The sequence below is a fragment of the Balaenoptera borealis genome (assembly GCF_965194805.1).
Source record: "Balaenoptera borealis genome assembly, chromosome: 9".
NCBI lineage: Eukaryota > Metazoa > Chordata > Mammalia > Artiodactyla > Balaenopteridae > Balaenoptera > Balaenoptera borealis.
In genome coordinates, this window is record NC_138873.1 from 33,202,563 (window position 1) to 33,215,386 (window position 12,824).

The 12,824-nt window shown below is 38.2% G+C and overlaps 1 protein-coding gene across 2 annotated transcripts in view; it reads right to left on the minus strand.

Moving 5' to 3' along the window:
- Positions 1-1,438: 1,438 nt before the first annotated feature.
- The window catches only part of LAMA2 (laminin subunit alpha 2), a 626,305-nt gene continuing 614,919 nt past the window's right edge, over positions 1,439-12,824 (minus strand). For both annotated transcript variants that reach the window (XM_082406304.1, XM_082406303.1), the window contains 4 exons: positions 8,352-8,505; positions 5,755-5,885; positions 3,355-3,577; positions 1,439-1,810 (listed from right to left, as the gene is read on the minus strand). In XM_082406304.1, the coding sequence (XP_082262430.1) occupies positions 1,653-1,810; positions 3,355-3,577; positions 5,755-5,885; positions 8,352-8,505 (666 nt within the window). In that variant the 3' untranslated portion in view covers positions 1,439-1,652. The remainder of the gene's footprint in view (positions 1,811-3,354; positions 3,578-5,754; positions 5,886-8,351; positions 8,506-12,824) is intronic.

Here is a 12,824-nt window from a genome sequence, read left to right on the forward strand (position 1 = left end):
ATTTAGTAGCCTAGCATCTTTATTCCTGCTTATCCACTCATTATCCAGAATAAGCCCAAAAGTCATGTCATTGTTCAGTGCAGAAGTAATATCTTCACTTTCAAAACACATTGGTTTTCAAAGAATTTTATTGCTTAGAGGTTGGTCAAAAGGCATTAACTAGATACAATATTATATTATTTTTTTCTGTGTGTGAAAATGGCCAAGACAAAGTTAAGAGCAGATTTTTCAAATGACGACTCCATAACTCTTTGTTGCCATAGTGGATAACTTTTCTCTTTAGAACAGTGGGTCTCAATCCTGATGGCACTTCAGAATTGCCTGGGAAGCTTTTTAAAAATCTTCATGCTTAGGCTATCAGAATCGCTGGACCAGGCACCAGTTCTTTGAAAGTTTGCCTGGTAATTACAAAATGGAGCCAGAGCTGAGAACTGCTTGCTCTAGAATGAAGTCGTGTGGACAAATTGGGTCAAGCAACTGGCCAGTGATGAAATGCTAAGAGTGTGTTAGCCATCTCCTTGATTAGAAAGAGCACCTCCTTTTCCCCTGTGGATAACACTGTCAGAGATGATTATTCTTCTTTTGCTAAAATTACCACTGTGAGGAAAATCTATTCCTTTAAATGTTCAGCATTATTAGACTACAACTATTTCTACTGAAGGTGGCAAATGAAACGTTTCCTTAAGCTGATGAATAAAATCTAGGCCTGTCTTCTCACAGATCCCTTTGAAGATGATTGAAATAGTGGGTAAAAGAAGGACAAAACACAGCAAGTTTTTAGGAAATTAATTTGTTAGGTTAAATTGCAACTCAAAAAGACCCAATGGTGTATGCCTTTTAAGTTTCAGCTTTGTTGTTTCCTGATAGGTAAAAACTGCATTTCAGCATTATTCCTCTGTGATTTTCCTCTGTAAATTGTGATAGTCACTGGAAACTTAAAGAGTCCAGAGCCTCAATACTGTAGTATCAAATGTGTGCTAAATTGTCATTCTGGAGCTTGGTTCTGGTGTCTCCCCAAAGCCTATAAATCATCATCAAACAAGCAAGTCAAGTAATTAAGCTCTCTGGCCTGAATCTGATCTATACTTTCCACCTTAAGCCTAAAAAGGTATCCATTCATGTGGCTAGTTAAATCCTCCAATAATGAATCTGGATCAGGGAAATGATTTGCTAATGCTTTTCGCAAACACGGGGAAAGGGAGCTCATTTCCTCCCATCACACACCCCAAACCCACTGTGTTTTCAGTGGCCACGACAGAAAGCCAAAGCTGACATACATGGAAAAAGAATGACAGAAGTATTAACAGGAGTTAGTAAGAAAAGTGTTGCGTTCACAAATTACATCTGAGCTCTTCTTGAGATGACTCCAGGGCATGTTGCAAATTCAACAATTTATGATCAGTTGCCTTTTATCCTTAAAATCACGCAAAACAAGCAATTTTTTAGAATGCAGTAAATGGTTTAATATTTATGGACTTGAGAAAGAACTTGAATTAAAATTCAGTCTGGGATCTGAATTAGCACCATCAGAATATAGAAGGAATTTAATATGCATGCACAAATTAGTTTTAATAACATACATAAGTAAAATACATTTGTTTTACTTGATACGGTTGTTTTGGAGGACCTTCTTGGTGTTGAACTTATTTTTATTAGTTGGCTGGGCATGATACAGGTTGAACACCCCTTAGTTCCAGGGCCTTGGCAAAATTCACCTCCAATGGCTTTCCCGTGCCTTTGGTGAGCCTTAGGGATCGGATGCAACCTCGGAAACGAATGTTGGTTGTCAGGCCAAACTGGTTGAGGCCCTCTGAAAAACCAAGCAAGGAGGGCTCAGTTTTGAAATTCAGCTACTATGTTAAGAGCATGCTTCAAAGTCAGCTGTTAGCTTAAGATGCAATTGGAATGCCATTTTATGTAAAGTTAGTGATTTTGTTCTTAGCTTTACTAACAGTTAAACTGGTAGAGAAACATCAACTTTTTTATAGTTATGTATTATGAAATATGGAGACATCTACAATTACACATTTGAAGACATCAAAGAATTTGGTTTGGAAGGGACAAGTTTACAGTTGTGAATTAAAATTATTAAATTTTATTTAATGAACCAAAGTGACTGATCAAATACTTTAAGTACTGAATTAGGACATGGACTTTTAATGGTGACTTTATTACTTTCTTCCATTGTAAAGATAAATCCCAAATGGTTAAGTTTGTTGTGAACTCACACAAAATCTTTCTCTTCTTAAGGAGAGAGTCCCTTCTTTTAGCAGGACTACTAGGTGCTAAGATCCCATTTCGTAGACAGACTGTAAATGGCGAAGTATATTATCTCCTTCATAATACCTTGGGGTTTATCCTGATTGAAGCAGAAGGAGATATTTTCTTTTTTTTTTTTTGTCTCCGAAAAAAAATATTTTTTTTTTTTGGCTGCGCCATGAGGCATGCAGGATCTTAGTTCTCCGACCCACCAGGGATCGAATCCATGCTCTCTACAGTGGAAGCACGGAGTCCTAACCACTGGACGGCCAGGGAATTCCCAGAAGGAGATATTTTCAAAAACCCAGGAGCAATTTTGGAAAGAGGAACTCAGAATTGGTCCCCATGACTTCTATATCTTTTCCATCATCAACTGCTGCTGAATATACATTTTGCTTGTTTTGTTAAGGAGACGAGCTCTATATAAATGGGGACAAAGGTTTCTCTTGCCAAAATACTGAAAGACCATTCCAGGAGTCTGCGTTATTACAGTATTTATTAAGAGGCTCTTGGCTTACTTCTTATCAAGTTGGGCACTCTTGTTTATAGGCACTTTAGGTAACTCTCTGTGGTTCACATGCTATATTTAATGTGCTGGAGCGGTATTTTTGAATGCAGATTTATTGCTTGGGTTTCTTTGTAATATAAACTCTATAATAGCCTAAGGGGGAAATTAGCTATGTTTAACCCAATGATTTCCAGAACTTGAGGAAATAAGTTCCATAACATTTTATGATTCCTCTGGTATATTAATTTTTAAAAAATGAGAAAGAACACCAATTCTGGCCCTGATTGCTGTTAAATGCCTCAAATCTTTTATAAGCCAAATTCATTTCCTCTAGCCTCCATCTCCCCACGAATGAAATTTTGGAGGCAATCATGAAAAGTTCAGTCCCATGAGGTTTATATAAGTAAAATGCTCATTTTACACACTAGAAATGTCAGATAATGTATTATTTATTGGAGCAGATTCTAAAGCTAGGAAGCAAGTATACTTAAGCACACATTCTTGGACGTATTTATAGAATATAAATGTGTTCAAAACCACTAACAAAACAGAGCAAAGATATTCTTGATGGGGTAGGCAACACTCACCTGGGAACCCTCCAACAAACACGGGGTCATTTGTATCAGCGGATGTAGATGCTAGATTTGGGCTCTGGGCTTCCACCTGGTTCCCATCTACTGTCAGCTCGATTTGGTGCTTGACCTTGTTGGCCGTGACTTTATGCCACTGTCCATCACACAGATACCCTGGGATCCCAGCATCATAGACAGCAGTGAATCGGCCGGCGCCATTGTCCACATGAAACATAAGCTAGAAAGCAGGACATTGAACAGCCACAGATGGTTTCATTGGAAGGGTGTCATGGTGGTTCACAAAGTAAAAATTATCTCTAGGAAAGTCATTAGCTGAAATAGTTTAAAATGAATGTAACTTAGGCATATTAAATTAAAAAAAAAAACTTGACAGAAATTAAAATGCAGATTTAATAACCAGGAGTCACAAATTATGCTCTTTACTTTCGGACATTGTTGGGAGCAATAGGCAAGACGTATGAGGCTGGTAATAACTAACTCTGCTTTCAGAAAATGTGAAATACAATTTGAGGCCAGGTGACAAAAAAGGATGTAGTATACACTGGGAAAAATTCTACCACAGATCTTTTCAGAGTGTGGGAGTTCTTAGGAATCTGGTTTACAAATTCATTTGAAAGGATAATTTTTTTTTAAAATTTAAGATTTTGAGTTTTAATTGTATGTTTTTTCCTTCACGGAATCTATTTTATATATAGGATTGAGAGTACATTTTGGGGCAAGTTTCATGTCACAGTTACCAAAGCCTTTGAGCCAGAAGGCCAGTTCAGTTCTTAACAATGAAGAACTTAGACTAGGAGTTCTTGTCTAAATGAGAAAAATCTGTTTTTAGTAACGCAGAATGGGCCCTGAAACTTGAGATTGCAGAATTCTTTTGAAGCTGATGAAGAAAAGAAACATACTGAAACATTAAAAACAGTCAATTTGGCAAAACATTTGACAAGGTAAAAGAAAAGAAATCGGGGTTTAAAAAAGAAGATTAAAAGTGCAAGTAAATAGGTGAAAAGTTTGTAAACTATACAGTGATGTAAATATTAGTTAAGATTGTACTATATTCGGTGAAATCTGTAACAAGGGAATTTGGCATATAAGAAGAGCTTGGTGAGAAATCCATATGCACTGTGATGGAACCTGACACACTGACAAGATGCAGTGAAACTGTGTGTTGAAAATCTGGCAAAACTCTTAAGTGTTGCTTATTCCCCCTTTTTGTCTCTGTGCTCCTGGATCTTTTTGCTTTACTGCCTTTGAGGATGGTTTGAAGACTGAGAGGAAGGAGGGAAGAGGATAAGGAAAGCGTATTGTAGGTCAGTGTGTGGTTTTTCTTCTTGGGAGGCAAAGGCACCCTAGGAGTGGAAATGTGAACAGAGCTGAAGTATGATTCCTGTTGAAAAGGCAGATAGGAAACTTGTGAAATTTCTTGCTTTGCCTTCCTCTTTTTACCTGTGCCCTATAGTACAAAGTACATGAAAACTGGTTATCTCACTGCTGGTTGCCGCTCATAAGCAAGTAGGGACAGAAAAGGCAGTTAGAATTAGATTATCCATTGTGAGCAAACTGGCACAATACTTTATATTCTACTAATATAACTTTATTATAAATTTGTTCTATTGTGCAATGGTATGTGGATGCTTTTAAATAAATTGAGAAATCAATATGTCAGCTAGACATCTTCATTTCTGAGAGGTGCCTACCCTGTTATAAGAGGCAAAGACTGATTTTAGACAACCTAAGCCCTTTTTTTCCCACTGGAATTGATAGTTTCATAGAGCATGGATTCATAAAGAGGAGAATAACTTTACTTTTAGCCACGTAGTAACTAGCTTGAGATCCAAAACCACTTTAGGCCATTATTAGCACAGTTGGCTTACCGTAGAATTAGCACATTTAAAGTTTACACTGGTCTACGAATAAGTGTGTTGAAAACACACAAGAATTGAGATAATCCAGAAGGATGAAAAGATACAATCTAGCTTTCTCCCAACAAAGACAAGAGCAAGGCTTCAAAACAGAGCAGACGTAGAGAATGGACTTGAGGACACGGGGAGGGGGAAGGGTAAGCTGGGACGAAGTGAGAGTAGCACTGACATGTATACACTACCAAATGTAAGATAGATAGCTAGTGGGAAGCAGCCGCATAGCACAGGGAGATCAGCTCGGTGCTTTGTGACCACCTAGAGGGGTGGGATAGGGAGAGTGGGAGAGAGACGCAAGAGGGAGGAGATATGGGGATATATGTACACATATAGCTGATTCACTTTGTTATAAAGCAGAAACTAACACAACATTGTAAAGCAATTATACTCCAATAAAGATGTTAAAAAAAAAATAGAGCTTTCTACATGGAAACGACAGTATCGTGAAGAGAGCAGAAATATTTAGACAGCTGATGCCCACCTTTTCAGCAATCATTTCAATACCCATTCCATCCATTTTCTGGCTGCTGATTCCCAGAAGAACTCCAGTGGTTCTAGTTGTGCGGAATTCAAATTCTACAAGAAGGTCCAATCCTACTTTGAACCCATCAACTGTAAAATGAAAACATTTTTAAAAAATTGTGGATTAGAGTTTAGGAATTGTTAATTCAAATTTGTACAATGCAATGGTTTTATTAGCTTTCAATTCATGTGTTAGACAACTATAAGTTCCAGACTTTCATATGGCCTACACCTCCACCATTTATAGTTATTGCTTATTTTCTTGGCTGCCTTCTTTCCTAGAATATAAATTCTGTGAGGGCAAGGACTTTGTCTATATTGCTCACCGTTTTATTCTTGGGCTTACCAAAGTATCTGACACATGGTGGAGGTTGAATATATATTTGTTGAATGAATGAATGAATGAATGAATGAACGCAGACTAAGATTGACTCAAAGAATCTCACGGCCAGGTGTGCTTGTCAGAAGTCTTGCTGCTGGATGAAGTCAAGCATTTCAATGATTATTCAGTAAAATTTTACTGGGGCACTCTAAATGGTACCACGATGATCTGAAAGGGCTCAAATATCCCCAAACATTTTATTTATAAAGAAAGGAATTACAAATACAATTTTGAAGGATAAGATTCTGGGACATAAATAGACTTTTCTAGTTCATCAAGTTAAGTCTTTTCTCTATAATTTTCCATATTTGATTCATTGGTTTACTTAATCTTATAGCAAGTATTTAAGACATGCTTCTTAGAAACAAAGTGCTCCATTAAGATCAGGCTAGTCTAGACCTGCATGAAATATTAGAGGAAAACTCATAGAAATTTTTTCCAGGTCTCCTATTTATTAAGCACGAAATAAATGCTATGTGTAACCACAACTATCTCCAATGAAGGGAGGCAGCTGTTATGTGAAAGACTTTTTTTTTTCTACTGAGAACCTTGATGAGTTTGAATGGACAAAGACGGGCTTAGGGCAGATTTTAAGAATAAAGGGTAGAAGAAGCTGGAGTTTTCTGCAAAATAAAACAATGATTTTGTTTCTGTTCCTGAAAGGAGGATAAGGAAAAGAGAGAAATAACATGAAGCCATTCAGCAGAGGATAGGGGGAGTGAAGAAGCTATTAAACCCCCAGAAACTGGGTAGCTGGAAAGCTTTTAAGCACAAAGGTGTCAAAGGTTTAAATTGAAGTTGTATATTTTCCAGTAATGTAACCTCCTCTGACCACCCAAGTCTTACATAGATTGTATTACACTGTGTGTTGAGGTGATGGCAGGAGTTATTGGAAACTGGGGAAGTGGCTAATTTTCTGGTCCAGTTTGATCTCGAACCAAAAGAGCCCAGGCAGGATGGTAAGTTAATCTGTTAACTGCAGAAGTTGAAGCTGAAGCTTGCCATCAATTTGACGAAGCTAATGCCAGCTATCTGAATTTGCAGAAAACTTGAGAAAAGCTTTGGGCTTTCACAGAACATGGAATTTGGGGTTCAACATAACCTCCAACATTTCAATATTTAACATATCCTGTGTTTCTCTGTTTTCTGCTTCTGCACAGGGGAAATTTCCCACGTATCCCCTGTTGGAGGGCCCTGCTCTTCCGTCTCCAACCTTTGCATGTGTGTTCAGCTCATCTTTTAAACCTACCTCAAATGTCAATTCCTCCATAAAACCCTTCCTGATTTCCCCAAATTAATGTTTCCTTAAAATATCCACAGAAACTTGCTTGTGTGTCTTCTACAGTTTCTAGTTATTTTTTACTTGTCTTCTTGTGATTTCTGAGCATAAAGAATCTTATCTATCGATAGCATGTTCTTGAAGGAAGGAGATGACATCTTATTTACTTCTGTTTCCCATGTTAACTTCTACATATTATGTACTCATTAATTTTTTTCTAACGAGCAAATGCATGTTCCTATGGTAACCATAGGACTGATTCTATCTTAAAGTATGTTAATGTCAGATTTTTTTGTTATTATGTACAAGTTATTTCATATTTTTCTTTCCAAATTGTACATTCACTGTCAGTGATCCAGACCTGCACTGAAAATGCTCACTGGAACGGGGGAGATACTAAAAGAAAGTCAGGGAAAGGTGCCAGTCATCATTACCATCAGCAAGAAATGGGCACCAGTATGTGTGCATTGTGTGTGTGAGGGGAGAGTATGAAATGGAAACTTGCAAGGAATTGAACAGAGGAAGAAAGGAAAATGCTACCTCATCTCCAGAAAGAAAGGTAGATGGGGAAATATGGAAAGTAGATACATTACATAATATAAACTATGAACCTTCTTGCAGAATTACATTTATTTTGCTATTATCGATCTCCAGGGAAGGAGATGGAATAAACTCGCCAAATAGCCTTTTACTTTATTTCTTCTATGAGTTCTTATCAGAATCGGACACATTAATCTTTAAGAGGCATTTTTTATTACTTCTAAAAGTTTTTATTTCTGGTTTAAACAAAGGATGCTAGTTTCAGACCCCAGGGACTTTTATTTTCCCACACAAACAAGAAGTCAATATTTGGACTTAGTTAATATTCAACAGAAAGGACATGGAAGCACCTCACCTGCTTTGGCAAAACCCGTTCCATCAAAATATGTTCCTTTCTGAGCATTTGCAAAACACGTCCCGACACGGTAGCTGGAGGTTGGCTGTTCAAGATCAGCAGGGGCTTCTGCCATCTGAAGATTCCTGATGCAGCCATCAATGCTGTAGGTCACCTAAATATTCAGGTCAGAAGAAACACATATCGGGTTTTACCAGAAGTTTGCCTTTATGTGGAATGCAATCATTGGTAGGGTGTTCTGTGTGTATAAACATCTGCCGATTGTCCTAGGCCATCTCCAGAACTGCCCGGATTGGCACCATCACCCCAGGCTTCAGAGCACGGGTGCAGAGAATCCGGTGTTGTGCTTCGCAGCTAAGACAGCGGTCCCCATCCCCCAGGCAGCAGACTGGCCTGTTAGGAACCGGGCTGCCCAGCAGGAGATGAGGGGCGGGTGAACGAGTGAAGCTTCATCTGTATTTACAGCCGGTCCCCATCGCTCGCATTACCACCTGAGCTCCGCCTCCTGTCAGCATTATGGTGAGTTGTATAATTATTTCATTATATATTACAATGTAATAATAATAGAAATAAAGTGCACAATAAATGTAATGCGCTTGAATCACCCCCAAACCATCTCCCCTGCCCCACGGTCCGTGGAAAAATTGTCTTCCACAAAACTGGTCCCTGGTGCCAAAAAGGTTGGGGACCACTGAACTAGGATGTATCTAGCCTGGAATATGATTGTTTTGATATTCTAAATACTGCACACTACGTCTCTAGTGGGACCACTGGTTTGACAGAACTCTGGGCCCCCTATGGAAATTGTAACATTTAATTAGTCTCTTATGCTTCTATTTCATGTTTCTAGTAACAGTTTATTAACCTTACTATATATACATCTTTTTTGCAATCTATGTTCAAATTCTACTTGAAAAGATAATTAGGTTTGGTTCAGTGCTTCTTCCTTATGAAAATCTAAGGAAAGCAGTGGATACTTTCCTAAGAAAATGCACATACACATGAAACTTGAAAGCTTGCATGAAACATTCAAAGTTTAGGGACTTTAGAAATAAATCAGTCATACTCTGCTTCATTATATTTCATCTGGGTTAAGGCATGCAAGTTAATCACTCTTGCCACTCTCTGTTCAGAGACTCTCATTTTGATTGACCTGCGTAGCATAGCCAATAGCTATGAAGGGGAAGTAATACTCCACAAGAGGAGCCAAATACTGTGAATTGTAACCATCATGAACAATTGTCTTTGATGAAGAACAACTCTACATCATCACGTGTTCTAATTTGAGCATAGAAATGAATCACACTTGTGTGTAGTGCATTTTCTAAAAACACTAATCCCCTGTGCTCCTTAAAAGAATGCTTTCCAAAGCCAACCAGGACACATGGTCTGACAAAAAATTATTTTGTGAATACTGATTTGCAAAATTTGTGAGGACTTTTACATTCTGACTCCAGTACTGGATAACAGTACTCTAGATCAGGGATCCCCAATCCCCACGGTACTGGTCCGTGGCCTGTTAGGAACTGGGCCGCACAGCAGGAGGTGAGGGGTGGGAGAGTGAGTGAAGCTTCATCTGTATTTACAGCCACTCCCCATCGCTTGCATTTCTGCCTGAGCTCCGCCTCCTGTCAAATCAGTGGTGGCATTAGATTCTCATAGGAGTGTGAACCCTACCGAACTGCACATGCAGGGGATCTGGGTTGCGTGCTCCTTATGAGAATCTAATGCCTGATGATCTGAGGTGGAGCTGAGGCGGTGACGCTAGCACTGGGGAGCGGCTGCAAATACAGGTTATCATTAGCAGAGAGGTTTGAATGCACAGAGACCATAATAAATCAGTTGCTTGCAGACTCATATCAAAACCCTATCAGTGAGTGGCAAGTGACAATGAAGCTGCATCTTACGGAGTAGACTGGACATAAGCAACACACTTCGGGTGTCACTGTCTCCCATCACCCCCAGACGGGACCATCTAGTTGCAGGAAAACAAGCTCAGGGCTCCCACTGATTCTGCATTATGGTGAGTTGTATAATTATTTCATTATATATTACAATGTAACAATAATAGAAATAAAGTGCACAATAAATGTAATGCACTTGAATCATCCCAAAACCACCCTGTGCCACTCCACCTCCCCGCACCGGGTCTGTGGGAAAACTGTCTTCCACAAAACAGGTCCCTGGTGCCAAAAAGGTTGGGGATCACTGCTCTAGATACTGCATCTCTCAATATTTGCTAAATCTCTAGTCCTGAAACAATACCATCAATATCATCATTATCATCTTCCTTGTTGTCTTAGTGCTTTCTTTTTTTTTTTTTTGAGACAACTTTTTATTTTTTTTTATTGAAGTATAGTTGACTTACAATGTGTTAATTTTTGCTGGACAGCAAAGTGATTCAGTTATACATATATATACATTATTTTTCATATTCTTTTCCATGATGGTGTATCACAGGATACTGAATATAGTGCCCTGTGCTGTACAGTAGTAACTTGTTTTTATTTATTTATTTATTTATTTATTTATTATTATTTTTTAATCATCACTGTATACATGTCAATCCCAATCGCCCAATTCAGCACACCACCATCCCCACCCCACCGCAGTTTTCCCCCCTTGGTGTCCATACGTTTGTTCTCTACATCTGTGTCTCAACTTCTGCCCTGCAAACTGGTTCATCTGTACCATTTTTCTAGGTTCCACATACATGTGTTAATATACGATAATTGTTTTTCTCTTTCTGACTTACTTCACTCTGTATGACAGTCTCTAGATCCATCCACGTCTCAACTAATGACTCAATTTCGTTCCTTTTTATGGCTGAGTAATATTCCACTGTATATATGTACCACAACTTCTTTATCCATTCATCTGTCAATGGGCATTTAGGTTGCTTCCATGACCTGGCTATTGTAAATAGTGCTGCAATGAATATTGGGGTGCATGTGTCTTTTTGAATTACGGTTTTCTCTGGGTATATGCCCAGTAGTGGGATTGCTGGATCATATGGTAATTCTATTTTTAGTTTTTTAAGGAACCACCATATTGTTCTCCATAGTGGCTGTATCAATTTACATTCCCATCAACAGTGCAAGAGGGTTCCCTTTTCTCCACAGCCTCTCCAGCATTTGTTGTTTGTAGATTTTCTGATGATGCCCATTCTAACTGGTGTGAGGTGATACCTCATTGTAGTATTGATTTGCATTTCTCTAATAATTAGTGATGTTGAGCAGCTTTTCATGTGCTTCTTGGCCATCTGTATGTCTTCTTTGGAGAAATGTCTATTTAGGTCTTCTGCCCATTTTTGGATTGGGGTGTTTGTTTCTTTAATATTGAGCTGAATGAGCTGTTTATATATTTTGAAGATTAATCCTTTGTCCATTGATTCGTTTGCAAATATTTTCTCCCATTCTGAGGGTTGTCTTTTCGTCTTGTTTATGGTTTCCTTTGCTGTGCAAAAGCTTTGAAGTTTCATTAGGTCCCATTTGTTTATTTTTGTTTTTATTTCCATTACTCTAGGAGGTGAATCAAAAAAGATCTTGCTGTGATTTATGTCAAAGAGTGTTCTTCCTATGTTTTCCTCTAAGAGTTTTATAGTGTCCGGTCTTACATTTAGGTCTTGAATCCATTTTGAGTTTATTTTTGTGTATGGTGTTAGGGAGTATTCTAATTTCATTCTTTTAAATGTAGCTGTCCAGTTTTCCCAGCACCACTTATTGAAGAGACTGTCTTCTCCATTGTATATCTTTGCCTCCTTTGTCATAGATTAGTTGACCATAGGTGCATGGGTTTATCTCTGGGCTTTCTATCTTGTTCCATTGATCTATGTTTCTGTTTTTGTGCCAGTACCATATTGTCTTGATTACTGTAGCTTTGTAGTATAGTCTGAAGTCAGGGAGTCTGATTCCTCCAGCTCCATTTTTTCCCTCAAGACTGCTTTGGCTATTCAGGGTCTTTTGTGTCTCCATACAAATTTTAAGATGATTTGTTCTAATTCTGTAAAAAATGCCATTGGTAATTTGATAGGGATTGCATTGAATCTGTAGATTGCTTTGGGTAGTACAGTCATTTTCACAATATTGATTCTTCCAATCCAAGAACATGGTATATATCTCCATCTGTTGGTATCATCTTTAATTTCTTTCATCAGTGTCTTATAGTTTTCTGCATACAGGTCTTTTGTCTCCCTAGGTAGGTTTATTCCTAGGTATTTTATTCTTTTTGTTGCAGTGGTAAATGGGAGTGTTTCCATAATTTCTCTTTCAGATTTTTCACCATTAGTGTATAAGAATGCAAGAGATTTCTGTGCATTAATTTTGTGTCCTGCAACTTTACCAAATTCATTGATTAGCTCTAGTAGTTTTCTGGTGGCAGTTTTAGGATTCTCTATGTATAGTATCATGTCATCTGCAAACAGTGACAGTTTTACTTCTTCTTTTCCGATTTGGATTCCTTTTATTTCTTTTT